Source organism: Coenobita brevimanus, chromosome 79 (assembly GCF_032717465.1).
Source record: "Coenobita brevimanus isolate Jiangsu-jjx chromosome 79, ASM3271746v2, whole genome shotgun sequence".
NCBI classification, from domain to species: Eukaryota; Metazoa; Arthropoda; class Malacostraca; order Decapoda; family Coenobitidae; genus Coenobita; species Coenobita brevimanus.
In genome coordinates this window covers 7595807-7617602 of record NC_137032.1, presented here as the reverse complement: position 1 = coordinate 7617602, position 21796 = coordinate 7595807, and the positions used below count along the sequence as shown (strand labels likewise).

Sequence of the window (21796 nt, the reverse complement as noted above, 5' to 3'; positions counted from 1 at the left end):
CCTCTCAGACTCCTGGTCATCCTCTTTTCGGGGCTTTGGCGAAAACTTTGCCATTGCACTTGGCATCTCAAAGGCTTTCGATCAAGTCTGGCATCAATCTTTAATTTCCAAACTACCCTCTTAAAGTTTCTATCTTTCAATCTGTGCCTTTATCTCAAGCTTCGTTTCTGGTCGTTCTATAGCTCCTGCTGTAGACGGCTACCGTTCTTCTCCTAGAGCTATCAATAGTGGTGTTCCTCCTGCTCTGTCCTATCACCAACTCTCTTTCTTTTGTTCATCAATGACCTTCTAAGCTGTGCATCTAATCCTATTCACTCATACGCTGATGACATCACCCTTCACCTTCCTATGCGCTTCCCACAGCCTCAGTCTCAGCAGTTACTTCAACAAACAAGGGATGAGGCTAAGGCATACCTAATGTCTGACTTGGCTCATATCACTGATTGGGGTAAGAGTAACACTGTTGTTTTTAATGCATCAAAAACTCAGTTTTTACATCTATCAACCCAACAAAATCTTCCACCGGAGTACCCTCTAATTTTTAACAATATTCAGCTTATTCCTGCATCAGCTTTAAGCATACTTGGGGTTTCATTCTCTCGGGATTTATCTTGGGAAGAACACATTACCTAACTCGTTAAATCTGCTTCCAAGAGATTAGGTATGCTAAGCGGACTCCATGCCTTCTTTATCCCTGCACAGTTGTTGACAGTATACACGGGTTTTATTCGCCCTTGTGTAGAGTACAACTCTCATGAGTTAGTAGGCTCCCAACCTACAGCTCTTCTCAACAAGGTGGAGTCAAAGGCTTTTCGTCTCGTCAACTTTCCTCCTCTTAATAGCTCCCTTCAACCTCTACACCTTCGCAGTGCTGTTCCATCTTTATCTCTTTTCTGCCCCAACTTCAGTGGTCACTGCTCGTCTGAAATGTCTGCTTGCATCCCTCCTCTACTACGGCGGGCGCGTAGCACCCGTCTAGTAACAAACTCTCATCCTTTTTCTGCCCAACTTTCTAATGCAAGAATTAACCGTTACTCCCAGTCCTGCATGTATGCAACAAGTCAACTCTGGAACTGTCTCCCTCTGTCTGTTTTTCCTACTGCCTATGATCTCCAGTCTTTCAAACGCAGTGTGTCCAGGCATCTCGAAGTGAACATTTCTTGAAATTGGCTCTCTTGTCTTGTTTTTGTTTTGTCTTTTTCTTGGAGGGAACCATTTACAGGTTCCTGGCCTTTGGTTCCTTCTTCCTTGAATAAAAAATAAAGCTGAAGATGATCATTCGATCACCCACTACTATGAACAAAATGTGGCCACACCAAAAGACATCTGTAAATCTTACAGGCCGTATACACTATCAAGACACAATTCATATAAACAGATTTATAGCTTATTTCTTAGAATACAGCACTTACATTGACTCACAGTATATCTCTGTAACCAACGAAAACTGATTCCTTGTTCATAAACTATTTCTGACGGGAATATGCCCCAGAAAGCAGCACCAGAAATGATAACACTCAGATACATCCTGTATAGTATCGTATAATATATAGCCCCATAATCTAATGAGTTAAACTGCAGGCTTTTTACCAGGAGATTGAACGTTCATTCCAAGCCAAGAAATAATGGTTGAAGCCTCAGATACCACAATGATTTGCACAGAGCTAAGCGCACCATCTAAAACGTCTCAGCTTGGCAACGTCTAAGGCCTTAATACCATAAGAAGAGAGAATAATAGACCAGCTGGCCCATGCTTGGCAGCTCCTATAAGATGGAAGTGGAGAGGAGTAAAGCTACTTTATGTGCAGATGCTATTACGTGAGGTGATGTCAAGTTTACAAAGTATTTGAAACTATGAAACGGGCGGAGTCAAATGATATACCTTTTTTTTTTTTCCCCACTAAATACTGTGTGTGTGTGTGTGTGTGTGTGTGTGTGTGTGTGTGTGTGTGGCGCACGCGCTTAAAGATCAGAGAGAAATGCCGCAATGTTGTGGGTTATGTTTAGTTAGGTTAATGATTATAATTTTCCGTAAATTGAGATCTTTCTTGTCTTTGGAGTTTGGCTTTGAAACAACGGCCTAGCAAGGTTTTCACTAATGGGTTGGCTTGGGTGGGAGTTAGCCCTATCTTGGGGAATCTCACTGCTGAGGAGTTAGGATACACGCAGTCGTTAATGAGGGATCCAATGGAAGGAACAAAGCTTTGACGGGGGGGGGGGGAGGCGGTTCCAGGTCCACTCGAAGGTGTGTCACTGCTGTAAGTTAAAGCGTCATTTTTCATTTAGAGTAATCTTGTCGGTCACGGCGAGAAGCGGTGAAATCCTGCTTGTGCACGATTATGAACCTGTTACTGAATGACAAGAGGAATACTGTTAATCAGTGAATAACGTCAACAACAAAAATTCCCTTCCGTCGTCTGAAATTATAAACAACATCGCCAAGTTTCGCTTTCGAAGTCCTGGATAGTATTTACATGTTTGTTTTATTTATTTTCTGGGCAGTCAGAGTCTTTCCGACGTTTGTGCTTTCTTTTCATTTTTTTTTTCCAGATACTACCTCGTACGATTTCTTTGGTGGGTATTGGAGTTGATGTAATTTATCACTGTCTTCCAACACAGTATGCCTTCTTTTTAACAGCATAGTCTACCCCTATCATATTTGCTCTCAGTGGATAGGAAATAAAGGTTGTTGGAATTAAGGAGAAATATTACTTCATATTACTGCTACAAATGAGATATTTGGCTGTAGGCAGGAATATAAGCAGCGTAGATATAAACTGTGGTGATATGTGTAATACTGTATTCAAAGTTTGCAGAAAGAGGTGATAAAATTCTCTGTAAATACCAATAGTTGTATCTGTGATCTGTCTAACCCAACTCCCAAATATCTTATACGCACTGTGTCTATTGTATGTAGGTTGAGAAAAAAGGTGGGTATGTTAAAAAAAAAAAGGGGGGGGGGAGTTCTTGGAAACACAACCAAAATAATGATACATCGCGTTGTGAATGTGATGGAACAGGTAAGTAAATGTTATTAAGTATTAGTGTTAAAGGAATGATTGGTAAAATAAGGACTGGTAGGTTCACTGTAAGACAAAAGGAGCGTAGTTAAGATGCATAAACCACATAGCATAAGTAAATTTTGAGATAGTGCTGAGTGGATGACCGACAGGGTGGGCGTGGGCTGGTGGACTACCGGGTGGAGGGCGGATGGGGCGTCCTGACGGTGGATGCTGGTGGAGCAGTGCGGCTGCGGACAGGGCTGGACCGTGAGGCTGATGGTGGAGGGAAGGGTGAGGCGCGGGTAGTGGTGGTGGACCGAGGGGTGCCACTCCTCTCAGCCACTGCTACGCTTACCATCACCGTGACGGACGTCAACGACTGTCCGCCTGTCCTGCTGCCGCCTACGCTGCTGCACGTCACGGAGGACGACCCGCCCACCCGTCTCGGTGTCCTCAAGCTCACCGACCCGGACGTGTGGGCCTTGGGACACGGCCCGCCCTTTAGCCTTGCACTTCATCCTGACAATCCTGACCATGTCCTGCACCTCATCACACTCAAGTTCGACCCACGTAAGTACATTTGAGGTGTGTCGGGTCGTAAGTGTGGGTGATCAGCACTGAGCTCTATAACATGGAGGGGCTGCATCCTTAGTGAGCGTGTGACTTAGGGTCGTCATATTAAAACACCTGCACTCGTCGCCTCCAACATGGTAATGCAATTGGAACACTGTTCTTAGCTTGATTTCTCTGACTCAGTGCAGCTTTAATGTAAACATATGTATCATAATGCCAAGAGAGAGAGAGAGTATATAGATAGATAGATAGATAGATTGTGATTTTTTCTGCCGAGCTCTACGAATTTTATGGGATACATTTAGTCAAGAGTATGAGTAAAACGACGTCATAGGTTGCTGCAGTGCAGAACATACCTTTCTTTTCTTTATGACCTTCTTAACCTAATGCTTGTTTAATTATGATAGTAAGTATAAAACTGTGGTCGAAAGGAAGAGCACATTATGAAAATAATGCATATTTCTTCACCGTAAAGTATGGAAGCACATTATATGCAGTAAGACAGTGCCATCGTCAACTGGTAACAGTATTACCTACACAGATCTTTGTTTTCATAAGCATACGTCCTTAACCATTTCCACCAGATTATTAAATACAAACAACCTACCCAGCTGTCTTTCTTTAGTACTAATGGCGTCCTGTGATGGATTTTTTTTTTTTTATGTGATGTACCCTAATAATACTGTGATACCAGTTCTCTTAATTTGTTAACATGATTGTCCTTAATGCAAGTACCAAGCATATGGGTGTTTAGACAATCAGATATTCTATGTATAGTAATTATCTATTGTGTGAGATGTGTAACACTGCGGTGGAAATAACTAGTGGCGTTGCCTGATGTTTTAAGAATCTCTCTCTGTTTTTTTTTTTTTTTTGCAAAATTTGAAGGCAATTCTCAGGTTCATGAGAAATTTAAATAAGAAGCGGTGCCAAGGTATAGCAAACCCGTCCCTGCCAGCCATTTTAATGCTGACGTATAAACACAACAGCATAGCCTATCTAGTGAAAGCTGTCAATTATCAAATTTGGAGTAAATCGGGTGAAAATTTACGATCTTATGCTCATTTGAAATTTTAGGCCCGACCCACCTGACATTGACCCCCCTACCGCTAACTGGGGGGTGACCCCTCTGGTGGAATACGAGCCATGTTATAGGATGCAGATTTGAAAGATGCATCTTCAGGTTTTGGTTTCATGTCGATATGACGAATCTGATAGAAGTAATGGCGAAAAAAAGATTTTTGTTTACATTTTTAACAAGTTTTTTTGGGCCTAAAGGCTGGGCCATGGTCCAAATTGGCCCAGAATTTGATCAGGCGAGCATATGGTCATAGCCCATCATCGCTGCAATTTTATTCAAAATTGCATCAGGAGCTTTCGCGTAAAGTTGTTAACAGAGAGACAGAGAGACAGACCAATAAGCAGACAAACAGAGTGAGAACAATACCTCTCGGCTCGGGGACGGGTATAACTACACTCACTTGTATTAAGGACGCCTTCTCTGTCACTCTTATCAATCAAAGGGCACAAATAACTATTGCCATTAGATGCTGATACGAGTGCTTCTTGACAAAGTGGGGAGGAGTTAGATTCAGTGAATTGGAATGAAGTGGATCTGGACAGCCTGTGGAATACATATAAGGATTGCTTAGTTAGGAATGCAAAAGCAGTGTGTGGTGTGGCAAGAGTAACAACATAGAAGAAATGTACGGCATGCTGGGTTGAAGAGGTTGAGACGGCAGTGGAGGGAAAGAGGAAGAAGTGGCTGGAGTGGATACAGGACAGGGGTTCAGTTGAAATAAGAACTGAAAATACTGAGAGCAAGAAGCACGTAGAGACAAATGAAGAGGTAAATGGAGGTGAATGATGATCTAGGAAGAGAAATGAATACAAATTACTCTGAAATAGGAAGTTATCCTGGAAAGAGGTGCGGATATGTAGAAGTGTCAGTGAAAAGAAATGTAAAAGTATGAAAGGTGTAATTGGTAGAGTATTAACCCGTGGGGATGAAGGAAGGACCAGATGGGAAGAATATTTTGAAAGGCTGATGAATGGGAATGTAGTGAGCAAAACGACTATTAACATGATTGGGTTTGGGTATGTACGGAGAAGGAATGCAGTGCCAGGAAATGCGACACTCGCAGCGGTGAAGAACGCTATGAGACGGCTGAAAAATGGGAAAGCAGCTAGAGATGAGGTGTATAAGAGATGGTTAAGTGTAGTGGGGAAAGTGGAATGAAGTGATTATGTAAAAAGGCATGGATGAGTGAAACCGTGCCAGTAGAATGGAAGAAGGCAGTGATTGTACCCTGTGCAAAGATAAAGGTGAGCGAAGTGAGTGCAAGAATTATCGTGGCATAAGTATATTGAGTGTTGGGAAAGTAAGAGAGATATCAGAAGTCCTAGTGAGTGACGAACAGGGTGACTTTAAGAGTGGCAGAGGATGTGTAGATCGAATATTTGCAGTGAGACAAATAGTGGGGAAGGCTTGTGAGAAGGACAAGGTGTTTATGGCAATTATGGATTTGAAAAAAGCATACGACAAAGAAGACAGAGAAAAATTGTGAAAAGTTTTGCGCACGTACGGTGTAGATGACAAGCTGCTAGATGCCTCTGAGAGATTTTATGATGGTAGTGAGGCATGTGTACGGGTAAATGGGATACTAAGTGTATTCCACGATCAATGTGGGCGTGCGACAAAGTTGCCTGATGTCCCCATGTGGTCGTTCAGTATCTGTCTATCTATCTATCTGACTATCCATCCATCATCCAATATCTATCTATCCATCCATCATCCAATCCTACGTTGCCCCATGAGGAGCGTAGGAGCCCGGGGCTAGGCAGTTGGTCCTGACATTTAAAATGAGAGTGACCAACCTCACACATCCATGAGTGGCATTACGTGAGCAATAAACCCCAACCACTCCTTGGATATAAACCTTCACCGGCTCAGTCCAATTGGAGCACAAAATTACCCACTAAACCACCAGGCACCAAAATTTGGTTATATGATTACCACCCAGCGTAGTAAATAGTTTCCTGGTGTACAGGAAACCATTATGCTTGTTACTCAGTGTAGAGTCACCCATGGGCAGAAGGACGAGGAAAGAATGAAGGAATGAAAGACAGAAGAGGGAGTGTAAAGTCACCCGTAGGCAGAAGGACGAGGAAAGACTGAAGGAAAGAAAGATAGAAGAAGATGGAAGGAAAGAAAGATGGAGGAGAGGACAGGGTAGACACCCGAGAGCAGTACTACATTGAGTGAGTGGATGGTGAGCGCCCCCAGCTACCACAATATACAGTATATATATATATATATATATATATATATATATATATATATATATATATATAGGCTCTATCTATCTATCTATCTATCTGTATATGGGGTGATGAAAGAATTAAAAACATGAGTAAATAGAGAGCGACGAGGAGTTGGAATTGAACGGCGATGGATGGAAAATCTCAAATCTGTTGTATGCTGATGATGTAGTACTGCTTCCAAATACCTGAAAAGATCTTGGTAAACTGGTGCTGAGTTCTGTAGATGTCTGTGAGCGTCGTGCCTTGAGAGTAAATGTAGAAAAGAATGAAGTGATGGTTACTGAGAGAGAAGGTGACTCCTAATGTGATGTTACAGTGAATGGAGAGAGACTGGAATTGGTGAGAGAGTTCAAATACCTGGGTACAGTGATAGAAAAGAGAGGAAAATGTGCAAAAGAAGTGGAAAATAGAGTGACACAAGGAAGGAAAGTAGCTGGTGCTATGAAGGCCTTGATAAGAAACAGGCTTCATTATTGCAGCAGCGCGAGGTTTACATGAAGGAGTGTTAGTGCCAGCTTTAACATTCATTTGTGAGACTTTGGTGTGGCATGGAAATGAAAAGTCAGGAGTAAGAGCAGTGGAGATGGGACTGCTGAGGAATGTATGTGGAGTACAGAGAATGGATAGGATACAGAATAATGTGATACGTGAAAGATGCGGAATGAGGAAGTCTGTGTACACCAGAATCGAAGAGAGTGTACTGAGATGGTATGGTCATAAGAAGAGGGTGGATGACAATAGAGTGGTGAAAAAAGTATATCTGAGAGAATTTGAAGAAGGAAGGAGGTATGGAAGTTGGAGAGGCAAAGAGACTGACAAGAGACCGAACTGGCTGGATGAATATTGTGAGAAGCACATGATCAAGGATTTGGCACCCTTTTTAGACATGACAGGATTCGGATTGGTTCTATCAGATAGGAGTATGTGAAGCTACAGAATGTGATGATTTTTTTTGTGTGGGGGGGGGGGAGCTATCTGATGGAGCTAGGATTTCGAGTGCTTGAATGATGAGTGGACGGAAGCGTGGCCCATTGCATTGCGCAGATATTGGCTATCTGTACGTTTCTACTGCTCTTCCTGCCCTAGGGTGGGAAAGGATGTCCGGATGATGATGATAAATATAAAAATTAGTGTTATCGAAGCATTGAACTCTATACTACAACTCTCTCTCTCTCTCTCTCTCTCTCTCTCTCTCTCTCTCTCTCTCTCTCTCTCTCTTTCTCTCTCACACAATGTAGTTTTTACCTCATATCCCCATTAATATTAGAGAGACAGACAGACAGACAGACAGACAGACAGAGACAGAGAGACAGAGAGAGAGAGAGGCAGAGAGAGGGGGGGGGTAGTAGATTGACAGATGCAGATGGACAGATATATACAGTACACAGATAATCATTGGGACATTACACCTACGCTCTAACGCTTATCTTAACCACACATTAAAATGTCCATCTTCCCATAGATAGCCGTCAGCTTTCTATCTATCTGTCTATCTATCTATCAATCTATCTATCTATAGCCAGACGCCTTAATCCTGTAAAGCAGTGTTACTTAAATGGCGGACCCAGACGAGGTCAGGTGTGTACCCCAGCCATTCCATCTCTAAATATTAAGTATCCCCCTCAAATAAAAAAGCGCAATACGTAACATATTTGAATGAATTTCGCCCAAAATACGGCTCAAATAAATTTCACTTCATCAGGCTACCATTATAAAGTATGTTTAGCTACCGCAATAATGCAGACCTGTCCATTTCGTGGCTATAATGCAAACTAGTGAGACAAACGATTAACAAAGAGATCACTATTTTTCCCAGCAATTCTAGGTGCTCACATTACTCATAGTAACGAGAGTTTCATATCTTTGAATAGAAAATTATCAGTGTCATCTCATCAGGATTAAACATTGGTAACAAGAGAATGGTAGTCTTCGCCACTAGAATACTGTATTTAAAAAACTGCACTGCACTTACCCACAGACTGTTGCCATTAGCCTGTTCAAATGCTTAGCTGGCAGAGGGATACTGACAATTGTTAGACTGTTCACTCGTACGAGGTATGGTGCTAAAGTGGTGGTGGCAGTGCTAAAGTGACCATGCTTATGTAAGGAAGGCAATAACAATTTATTCAATAGATTTTTTTTTTTTTTTTTTTTTTTTTGAGAAGCTGGGAGTTTGTAGATTCGCACTTAACCACCTTACCAACGAGAAAAAAGGATATCTGCTTTAACCTTATTTTTGCTTTGGTCAGGGTAGTAACTTTCCGCACAGTCCCATTACATTAACATAAATGAAAGTGTTTTATTCCATTAGTGATATCAAATACAAGATTTTTCATCCGGACCTCTGCCACAAAGGAAGATAATATGATTGGACATTCAAAGAAAGTAATTGAGGAACCCTACCGTAAGGGGTGGCCGCAAACAAATCGTCTCCATGTCCCCCTGTCCCCTGCCATTACGCTGGCCTCCATTCATTATCATCATAAAAATTATCAGGAGTATTCACTAGATCCATATGTGCCATAATACCATAAAATAATACCTTGCAGTAATTGTCACAAGCTTTCCCCACTGCCTTTCTGATTGCAGATATACAATCCACATACCCCGTACCACTCCTAAAGCCAACCTGTTCCTAACCTACCACACATTCTGAGGCATTCCTTATCTTCTGTTTAAGTTTTTTAGTATACCTTTCCTACAACCCTCATCACACTTATATCATATATTTTTACTTACTTTCATCACCTTTGTTTTTATACAGAGCACAAACACAGCAAAAGAAGGAGTGTGTATTGTTGTGAGTAAAAGATGGATGAACATAAGTGAGTATGGATCAGTTGGCTCAAGGATCGTATGGGTAAGATTGAAAGTTGGAATACAAATGTGGGCGATTCCGTGCGTGTATGCGCCAGCGCAAGATCATGCAAGCAGAGTGCGAGAAGACTTCTGGACAAATATGGAAGTGTGCATGGAAAAGCTTGGAAGGAATGAGAGAGTGTTTTTGATCGGTGATATGAATGGTAAAGTAGGGAATGTGAAGGTGGACGGAATAGTTGGTGAGTGAGGTGTGCCTGCTGAGATAGATGAGAATGGCAGTGCGTTAGTGGCCATTTGTGCTGGGAGGGGGTTGGTGATAGCCAATACCCTCTTCAGGCATAAAATGATCCACAGGTATACATGGCGTGTGATGAAAAAGATGGGTGGTGAACTGAATGAAAGGAAGGCAATGTTTCATTATGTGTGGATGAAAGGATGCGAAGTTGTATAATGGATGCAAGAGCTTATAGAGGCTGGGGGAGTGGACTTTCTGACCACTACTTGGTGGTGGCCAGAATCAAGATCCAGGTAAGATGGAAAAAAAAGAAGAGATGGACTGGAGGAAGGAGTACTGTAGTTGCAAGGAGAGTGGAAAGGTTACAAGAGGATGAGAAAAAGGCAGAATATAAGAGAGAAGTGGAGGAACGATTGGGTAAATATAAATTGGAGCAGATGGGGGACGTGGGAGGTGTGTGCAAGATATTCACAGAAGAAATGTGTGCAGCATGTGATGTGGTGTGTGGGGTGAAGAGAAGACGGAGGGGGGTGTGAGGAACAGCATGGTGGAATGAAGAGGTGAGACCTTCTGTGGCACAAAAGAAGAAAGCATACAATGAATGGATGAGAAATAGGGGCGTGGAGGATGTTGAGAGGCGGAAGAGAGAGTTATATGTAGAATGAAAGAGAGAAGTGAAAAGATTAGTAAGAGAGAGTAAGAAGACAGTGGATGAGGAATTTGGAAGGAATTTGAGTGCAAAGTGCAGGGACTAAGAAAATGTTCTGGAAAGAGGCGAAGAGAGTAAGACAGGGTGGCAGTGAAGTTAGTAGGGGAGTGAAAGATAAAAATGGTAGATTACTAGTGGAGAAGGGAGAAAAAATGAGCAGATGGAGACAACACTTTAAGGAATTGTTGAGCATAGAGAATGGAAGTAATGTGAGTATAAGTGGCTGGGGAATGGCTAGGAGAAGGAGGGAGGTGAGAAGACAGGAAGAAATCAGTAGGATAGAAGTTGTGGAAGCAATGAAGAAAGTCAAATTGGGAAAAACCCCAGGAATTGATGGAGTGTGTGGTGAAATGCTGAAGCATGGGGGAGAGATAGTAGTAGAATGGATGTGGAAGCTGTGCAGATTGGCCTGGGAGGAAGGTAGAGTCCCGGAGGATTGGAAGTCAAGTATAATTATTCCCTTGTGCAAAGTTAAAGGGGAAAAAGAAGTGTGTGGTAATCATAGGGGCATTTGTCTTCTTAGTGTAATAGGAAAAGTGTATGGTAGAATACTTATTGACAGAGTTCGGGAATTAACAGAGGAATTAGTTGGAGAAGAATAGGGAGGCTTTAGGAAGGGAAGAGGTTGTGTAAATTAGATATTCATTCTTAGATCTTTAGTGGAAAAGTTTCTAGAGAAGGGAAAGAAGTTGTATGCAGGTTTCATGGATTTGGAGAAAGCATATGACATGGTGGATAGACAAGGACTGTGGAAAGTATTAAGAATATATGGAGTATGTGGGAAGTTGTTGAATGCTGTGAAGAGTATGTATGATGGTGCTAAGGCTGCAGTGCGTGTGGATGGTGAACTGAGTGAGTTTTTCTCTTTGAAGGTTGGGTTGAAACAGGGATGTGTCATGTCTCCATGGTTGTTCAATCTGTACATGGATGGGGTAATAAAAGAGATACAAGGTAGGGCAGTGGATGTTGGAGTGGCCCTAGTGAAAGAGGGTAGTGTTTGAAAACTCCCTGTACTGTTGTTTGCAGATGATACTGTGTTGTTAAGTGAAGACGAAGGGGAGCTGCAAGGCTTGGTGGATGAGTTTGGGAGAGTGTGTAAGAAACGGAATCTAAAGGTGAATGTAGGGAAGAGTAAAGTGATGGTCTTTGAGAGAGGTGACGTCAGTGAATGTACAGTGAGGTTGGATGGTGATGAAATGGAAAATGTATGTTTAAGTACTTGGGGAGTGCGATGAGTAAGGATGGGAGTTTGGAGGGTGAAGTGCTTGAAAGGGTACAACAAGGAAGGAAGGTTGCTGGTTCCTTGAAAACAGTGATAAGAAACAGGGAAGTGAACATGGAAGTGAAAACGTTTCTACACAACAGTATTGTGATACCAACTCTAACGTATGGAAGTGAAGCTTGGACGTTGTTGGAAGGACACAAGTCAAGAGTGAGAGCAGTAGAAATGAGTTATTTAAGAGGAGCCAGTGGAGTCACATGGCGTTGTGGTGTGGATGTGGATGTGATAGGAAGCGTTAGGAAGAACACACTGAGGTGGTTTGACCGTGTGGAGAGATGGAGGGTGAGAGACTGACGAGGAGAGTGTATGTGAGTGAGGAGTGGAAAGGTAAATGAGAGAGCGGGGTGTGAGTTGGGAGTAGGGCAGTGAAATGGCGGGGGACAGAGCGACGTGGAGGCGATTTGTTTGTGGCCACCCCGTACGGGATTAAGACGTCCGGCAATAGATAGATAGGTAGATAGACAATCACAGCCTTAACCCACTCATCTAAAAAATAGCACTCCTCCAAGCTTTCATAAATATTTCTTACTGACACTTTGTTGCACACTATTAACTACACTTAATCTTCTGTACATACACCTCATCAACACCTGATGTCTTTCCATTTTATTTTTTTTTTTTAACCACTTCACAGCATTCTTCATTTCCCCCAGTGTCGTATTGACGACGCCGAATAATTAACTAGTTTGTAGCTTGGAGGTGACTGAGAAGTGATGGCTATTTTTTACTTTCAGTACTTGAATATTATATGAACCAGCTATTTTATTACTTTTACTAGAGTACATTTATCTCACGATGCTTTTACTTCAACATGAATGAAATTTTGTAAATGTAATAATACTTTTAAGTAGTAAAGTTGAGTACTTTTTACGAATCTGCTAAAGTCTAATAAAGTCGTCTGGTGAAAGGCTTAAACTCCATCACCATGAATGGTCTTTATAAAAGTAAATGTAACTGTTAGCTGGTAGCACTTATAAAATAAAAATTTTGAAATACTTAACAGCCACCGTTATTGCTGCTTGCTAGATTTAGACAGTGGTCGTGGTGGAGGTGAACTGTGGACGCGAGGTCCAGTGGACCGCGAGGAATACCGTCAGCTGGAGGTGTTGGTGCGGGTTGCTGATGTGGGGGGCCTGACAGCGACCTATAACGTCACCGTCATCATAGACGACATCAACGACAACCCCATGAAGCCAGGCGCCAAAATGGTTTACTTGTGGAAAACGCAGGTGAGACTCTAGTGTGGGTGGAAATGATAACCCTTGAAGCTAGGCTGGGTAAATGATTTACTTGTGGAAAACTCGACTGAGAAGGTAATATGGATGTCAGTGATAACCCGTTGAAGAAGGCTGCAAAAATTATAGCTTTGTGGAAATCGCAAGTGGTATTAATGATTAGAATGTTACTCTGCAAAAACGGGTTATTGTAGAATACCCAGAGGCTGCAATAACTGGTTTTTGTAAATTTCCCACATGTAATTGTAGTGTGGATGTTAATCCTTGAAGCTAGGCTGCTGATATATGATACTTCAGCTATCCCAGACGAAGTGAACTGCAAGCATCTCTGTGTCGACCGCTCTGAAGTACTGGAAAAACATTGCTCACAACACTTCCTATCATTTTAAGCTGAAAGGTAAAGAGACTCTAAAGAGCTTCATTCATGGCTGTTTATCCGTATAAGTGTGATCATCCGTATTGTTGCCATGTTAAACTGCCGATACCCTTATTGTTACTTCCTTATATACGAAACATCTCCAATCCCTTTAACCAGATAACGTATTATATAGATTAGTCACTTCTTCACAAAAAGAGATCATTCTTAAGCTTAACAAATGTGTTTGGAAGTAGATATAAATACCTTAAGCAGTACGTTATCTTAGTTAAAGAGTAAATGGATAATCCCCGCCATGTGTCATCTGCACATATCCTCCCTTATATGAGTCGACTTGAATTCATTAACATATGACATTCAAGCTGTGACTCACTAATACTCACAAGTTACTCGGCCTCACTTTCAACTATTATAATCGTCTGAGGCTAACTGTTCTAAAATGCTGAAGATGTGTGGAATGTGGATATGAAGGTTCCTGGTAACAGCATTAACCCTCTCAGGGGTCTATGAGTCATTTTGAAGTAATGCATACACACACACACACACACACACACACACACACACACACACACACACACACACACACGTACATAGTCATATATAGATACATACATACATAGATACATAGATTTATACACACAGATACATAGATTCATACATGCATACATACATGCATACATACATACATACATGCATACATACATACATACATACATACATACATACATATGTACATATATACATACATACATACAATCATATCTAGATACATACAGTACATACTTTCATAGATATACATACATACAGTAGACACAGATTCATACATACTGTACATACATACATACTTACATAGATACATACATAAATACATACATACATACATATATACATACATACATAGATACATAAATACAAACATACATAGATACATAAATACAAACATACATAGATACATATATACATTCATAGATACGTACACATAGATACATAGATTCATATATGCATACATACATACATACAGTACATACATACGTACATACATACATACAGTACATATATAGATACATAGATAGATAGATAGATAGATAGATACATACATACATAAATACATACATACAAAGATACATAGATACATAGATACAAACATACATAGATACATAGTTACATACATGCATATATACATAGATACATACATGCATATATACATACATATATACATACATACATATATACATACGTACATACATACATACATATATACATACGTACATACATACATACATACATACATTGATATATACATAGAAACATTGATACATAAATAGATACATACATACATCCTGTACATACATACATACATACATACATAAATACATAGATGGATAGATGGTCATATATATATATATAGAGAGAGAGAGAGAGAGAGAGAGAGAGGGAAGCGGTGTACTCAACGTGGTATGGCCGTTGACATATATATATATATATATATATATATATATATATATATATATATCAACGGCCATACCACGTTGAGTACACCGCTTCCCGTCCGATCAGCGAAGTTAAGCAACGTTGGGTCTGGTTAGTATTTGGATGGGTGACCGCCTGGGAACGCCAGATGCTGTTGGCATAACGTTCTCCCTACGTGTCAAGTGGGGTTGGAGGAGGATTAGTGCCCCTCCCTGTAAAACAATTAACTCTAAGCCCTTGGCCACCCCGTTTGGGATACATGGCGTCTGGCAATGATGATATATATATATATATACATTATCATCGGCCGTTTGAAGATCCACTGCAGGACAGGCCTATCCCAACCGAAGTGGGGACGATATAGCCTAAGTATCTGTACCAAGTGGCTTAGGCTGTCTAGTAGAGATTGTAGGGTGAGAAGTGCTTGTAAGTGTCATTATAGTGTTGGAGTGGCTTTGGATGTGTGTCTAGTCTCTGAACAAAGTGTAATTGGCCCGCGCAAACCAACTTGGTGCAAGCATACATTACAGTATATGACACTGGTTCAATCACAGCACCCCTTTTGTCCGGCAAAGCAGTACATGGCCCGGAGAATGCACTCAAAGTTTATTACCCTGGCGGGGCACGAACCCTCACTCTCCAGTGTATGAAAACGCACACTTTACCACTGTACCACAGAGGCTTCACACACACACATATATATATATATATATATATATATATATATATATATATATGTCTGTGTATTAGTGGTAGGTGGTGGCGACCATCATCCACTCACTTGATGTAGTGCTGCCTACTTATTTCTTAGCCTTATCATTCTTTTTCTGTGCCTGCCCTCCTCTCTTCGTATTTCTCCCATCTTTCCTGTCACTTCTTATTACTTTTCTTTCCATTACAGGTGGCTTTACATTGAGTGAAAAGCCAAATGATTTCCTGTAAGCCAAGAAACCATTTGCAACGCAGGATGGTAACCATATAACCAAATCACACGTGCTCCCTACGTGTCAGCAAGTGGGTTGGTAGAGGGTTGCTGCCCCACCCCGTAAAACAAATGACTTAAAGTCAAATGGCCACCCCTTACGGGATTGCGGCGTCTAGCAATAGATAGAGAGAGAGTCTGTGTGTATATATATATATATATATATATATATATATATATATATATATATATATATATATATATATATATATATACAGGGTGTAACGCGACGTATGACAAAAACTTACATCAATGATCTATCATGTAATTCTGAGTATATTTTGTTCTATAAACATATGCTCTCTGCGACCCCAGTTCAGTACCCAGCATTCGGCTGTTTTGTGTAAAAGCTCGTCCCTTGCATGCGCCATTGGGTGAGCGTTTCGCAGGACGACGGGAGACGAGTATTATTAGCTTATACTGTACTATACATAAAAATCCCATATTCTATCAGTACACACGAGTTTTAAGAAGAAACTTTACCTAGTCTATTGATTCTTTAACATCAAGTCATGCATTCATGCAATTCTTTTGCACATATCGACTGTAATTAAGGATTAAATTCAAATTTTATGGCTTGCAAGGGAGTAGGGAGGGAGGACAGGCTGGTGTGTTGTTGCCAGTTATGTAATATTTGGTTTGTAGGATGTTGCTACCAGCATTATCATAACACCCACAGCTCATTCAGTGAAAGAACATTATCCTACTGAGTGACTAGCCTCACTTTAAGTCAGGAGTAATATTATTATTCATAACAATTTTTCTGCTGCAAGTAAACGTGGCACCATTTTTTTCATATGCTGACGTGAGAACAGTGATACAGGATTGCCAATGTAACGAGTATGTTGCTAGACCTATTTTCTTGCTTCTACTTGCGGCACTAACATCTGGCAATATGATATCTAGCTACATTCTGGATATTTTTGCCATTTTTAGGTGATATTCTAGAGATTTTATCGTATTTTCTAGCGATGTTTTGCAGTGTTTAATATCTAGCGACATTCTAGCAAGTTTTCAGGACTAAACTAGCGAGACTGATGATAAGGACTTGGCAACCCTGCGTCCAGTGTCATTTGAACGGGAACATTTGCAGGGGAGGCACATACTTCAAATACTGTTCTCCGCGTTCTGTTGTTCACCGGGTTCAGCTTCACATGTCCATGAAACAGCATGCCACGTACGTACAGCAGTGAAGAATATGCAGATATCGTGTATTTTTTTACGGATTCTGCGATGATGTGCTGCAGAGAGGAACACAGGTGGAGATACCCAATGCGCCACGTTTACTTGCAGCAGAAAAATTGTGATTAATAAAATTCTTCCTAACTTAAAGTAAGGCTAATCTCCCTTTAGAATAAGTTTTTTTTCACTAAATGAGCTGTGGGTGTTATGATAATGCTGGTAGCAACATCCTACAAACCAAATATTACATAACTGGCAACAACACACCAGCCTGTCCTCCCTCCCTTCTCCCTTGCAAGCCATAAAATTTGAATTTAATCCTTAATTACAGTCGATATGTGCAAAAGAATTGCATGAATGCATGACTTGATGTTAAAGAATCAATAGACTAGGTAAAGTTTCTTCTTAAAACTCGTGTGTACTGATAGGATATGGGATTTTTATGTATAGTACAGTATAAGCTAATAATACTCGTCTCCCGTCGCCCTGCGAAGCTCTCACCCAATGGCGCATGCAAGGAACGAGCTTTTACACAAAACAGCCGAATGCTGGGTACTGAACTGGGGTCGCAGAGAGCATATGTTTATAGAACAAAATACAGTATACTCAGAATTACATGATAGATCATTGGTGTAAGTTTTTGTCATACGTCGCGTTACACCCTGTATATATATATATATATATATATATATATATATATATATATATATATATATATATATATATGACTTTACATAGTATATATATATATATATATATATATATATATATATATATACAGAGAGAGAGAGAGAGAGAGTTTACATAGTATGTATATATGTATATATATGGTTAGTGCCCCTCAAAGGAAAACAGCTAACTAAAAAGACGAACATGAAGCCTCGGACAAGGACTGACCAAAAGATGATGACCAAGGACCGGACAATGGACGGATCGCAACATGGAATGTAAGGAGTGCAAATGATGAGGTGAAAGAGAGAGAGATTGTCCAGGTGCTTGAGGGTGTGAAAGTGGATGTATGTGGAGTAACTGAAACTAAATGGAGGGAGAGAGTGTGAGAGAATGGGAGTATCGATTGGGTATATGTGCTGGAGGAGGTGAGAATGAGAGGGCAAAAGAAGGAGTGTGTGTTGTTGTGAGTAAAAGATGAAAGAAGAACATAAGAGAGTATGGATCAGTTGGCTCAAGCATTGTGTGGGTAAGATTGAAAGTTGAAATACAAATCTGGCCGATTGTGTGTGTGTGTATCCGCCAATGCAAGATCGTGTAAGCACAGTGAGAGAAGACTTCTGAACAAATGTGGAAGTGTGCATGGAAGAGTTTGGAAGGAATGAGAGAGTGTTTTTGATCGGTGATTTGAATGGTAGAGAATGTGAAGGTGGATGGAATAGTTGGTGAGTGGGGTGTGCCTACTGAGATAGATGAGAATGGCAGTGCGTTAGTGGACATTTGTGCCGGGAGGGGGTTGGTGATAGCCAATACCCTCTTCAGGCACAAAATTATCCACAGATATACGTGGCGAGTGATGAAAAGGGTGGGTGGTGAACTGAATGAAAGGAAGGCAATGATTGATTATGTGTGTGTGGATGAAAGGATGCAAAGATGTGTAATGGATGCAAGAGCTTATAGAGGTTGAGGGTGGACTTTCTGACCACTACTTGGTGGTGGTCAGAATTATGATCCAAATAAGATGGAGAAATAGAAGAAGGGAAGGACGAGAAGAAGGAGTAGTTGCAAGGAGAGTGGAAAAGTTGCAAGAGGATGAGAAAAAGGCAGAATATAAGAGAGAAGTGGAGGAACGATTGGGTAAATATGAATTGGAGCAGATGGGGGACGTGGAAGGAGTGTGCAGAATATTCACAGAAGAAATATGTGCAGCATGTGATGTTGTGTGTGGGGTGAAGAGAAGACGGAGGGGGTTGCAAGGAACAGCGTGGTGGAATGAAGAGGTGAGAGAGGCTGTGGCACAAAAGAAGAAAGCATACAATAAATGGATGAAAATAGGGGCGTCGAAGAAGTTGAGAGGTGGAAGAGACAGTTATATGTAGAAAGGAAGAGAGAGGTGAAAAGATTAGTAAAAGAGAGTAAGAAGAGAGTGGATGAGGAATTTGGAAGGAATGTGAGTGTAAAGAGGAGGGACTGTAAGAAAATGTTCTGGAAGAGGTGAAGAGAGTAAGACAGGGTGGCAGTGAAGTTAGCAAGGGAGTGAGAGATAAAAATGGTAGATTTCTAGTGGAGAAGGGAGAAAAAGTGAGATGATGGAGAGAACACCGTAAGGAATTGTTGAACATAGAGGATGGAAGTAATGAGAGTATAAGTGGCTGGGGAATGGATGGGAGAAGGAGGGAGGTGAGAAGACAGGAAGAAATCAGTAGGATAGAAGTTGTGGAAGCAATGAAGAAAGTAAAATTGGGGAAAACCCCTGGAATTAATGGAGTGTGTGGTGAAATGATGAAGCTTGGGGGAGAGATAGTAGTAGAATGGATATGAAAGCTGTGCAGATTGGCCTGGGAGGAAGGTAGAGTCACGGAGGATTGGACGTCAGGTATAATCATTCGCTTGTACAAAGGAAAGGGAGAAAATGACGTGTGTGGTAATCACAGGGGCATTTGTCTTCTTAGTGTAATAGGAAAATTGTATGGTAGGATATTTATTGAGAGTTACAGAAAGAACAGAGGAATTAGTTGGAGAAGAATAGGGAGGCTTTAGGAAGGGAAGAGGTTGTGTAGATTAGATATTCATTCTTAGATCTTTAGTGGAAAAGTTTCTAGAAAAGGGAAAGAAGTTGTATGTGGCTTTCATGGATTTGGAGAAGGCATATGACAGGGTGGATAGACAAGGATTGTTGAAGGTATTAAGAATATAATTATGGAGTAGATGGGAAGTTGTTGAATGCTGTGAAGAGTATGTATGATGATGCTAAGGCTGCAGTGCATGTGGGTGGTGAACTGAGTGAATTTTTCTCTTTGAAGGTTGGGTTGAAACAGGGATGTGTCATGTCTCCATGGTTGTTCAATCTGTACATGGATGGGGTAATAAAAGAGGTACTAGGTAGGGCAGTGGATGTTGGAGTGGCCCTTGTAAGAGAGGGTTGTGTTTGGAATGCAGATGATACTGTGTTGTTAAGTGAAAACGAAGGGTAGCTGCAAGGCTTGGTGGATTAGTTCGGGAGAGTGTGTAAGAAACGAAATTTAAAGGTGAATGTAGGGAAGAGTAAAGTGATGGTCTTTGAGAGAGGTGAAGTCAGTCAATGTATAGTGAGGTTGGATGGTGAGGAAATGGAAAATGTGAGTACATTTAAGTACTTGGGTAGTGTGATGAGTAAGGATGGAAGTTTGGAGGGTGATGTGCTTGCATGGGTACAACAAGGAAGAAAGGTTGCTGGTTCCTTGAAAGCAGTAATAAGAAACAGGGAAGTGACCATGGAAGTGAAAAAGTTACTACATGACACAGTTGTGATACCAACTCTAACGTATGGATGTGAAGCTTGGACGTTGTTGGAAGGACACAAGTCAAGAGTGAGAGCAGTAGAAATGAGTTATTTAAGAAGAGCCTGTGGAGTCACACGGAGAGACAGGCTGACAAATGAGGATATAAAGGAGCGTTGTGGTGTGGATGTGGATGTGATAGGAAGCGTTAGGAGGAACACACTGAGGTGGTTTGGCCATGTGGAGAGAATGGAGGGTGAAAGACTGAAGAGGAGAGTGTATGTGAGTGAGGTGGAGGGGGTGAGAGGGAGGGGGAGGCCGAGGATGAGATGGAGGGATGTGGTGGAGAGGTATATGAGAGAGAAGGGTGTGAGTTGGAAGCACGACAGTGAAATGGCGGGGGACAGGGCGACGTGGAGGCGATTTGTTTGTGGCCACCCCTACGGGATTGAGGCGTCTGGCAATATATATATATATATATATATATATATATATATATATATATATATACATATATATATAGCACCAGTCGAGCAGGGCAGTACTCCCGAGGTGGATGGAAAGCTGATGACAGGGAGTGCTGGAGTTCCCGTTTCATCAGCCCTCAGGACTAGTTCCTGACCATCCCCCTTTGCTGAACTTTTTCAGTGTCTCACTTACACAGAGAGTAGGCCAGCATGCTCTCCAGTACAAATTTCTCTAACTATCTACACCAAACTACATGCACAGTACACACTACACTTCCTATTCTAAATTCAACAAAAATGGCGTCTTTTAATCTAGCCTCGGAGTCCCCAGGGGGGGGGACCATAAATGCCCCCACCGTCCGCCCCTCTCCCGGTGACGACTCGAGGTGCCTGGAACCACTGTCTGACTCTCTTCTTCTTCATTTCTGCAACATTCGCGGCCTTTCCTCTAACTTTCGCTCTGTTGAGCACCACCTCTCCTCCTCTAAACCTCACCTTCTTTTTCTAACGGAGACTCAGCTGTCTTAGGCAACTGACAGCAAACCCTTTTCTGTATCCTCCTACTTTCTCTATACTCATTTCAAAGCCAAAGGTGGCTGTTGTGTATACATACGCAACGACTTATCTTGCTCTCGTGTTCCTGAACTTGATTCTTCTGAATTCTCCACACTCTGGCTTCGGCTTTCCTGTCATTCTCTGACTAAATATATC

General features: G+C 41.4%; 1 protein-coding gene and 1 non-coding gene across 2 annotated transcripts in view; both read left to right on the top strand.

Moving 5' to 3' along the window:
- LOC145408996 (putative neural-cadherin 2) overlaps positions 1-21796 on the top strand; it is a 364003-nt gene that overhangs the window by 183925 nt on the left and 158282 nt on the right. The window contains exons 11-12 of the mRNA XM_080279567.1: positions 3173-3572; positions 12972-13174. Of these exons, the coding sequence (XP_080135693.1) occupies positions 3173-3572; positions 12972-13174 (603 nt within the window). The remainder of the gene's footprint in view (positions 1-3172; positions 3573-12971; positions 13175-21796) is intronic.
- On the top strand, positions 15068-15186 carry LOC145409134 (5S ribosomal RNA). Its single transcript, XR_013899057.1, has one exon. It is a non-coding gene; the product is annotated as a 5S ribosomal RNA (ribosomal RNA).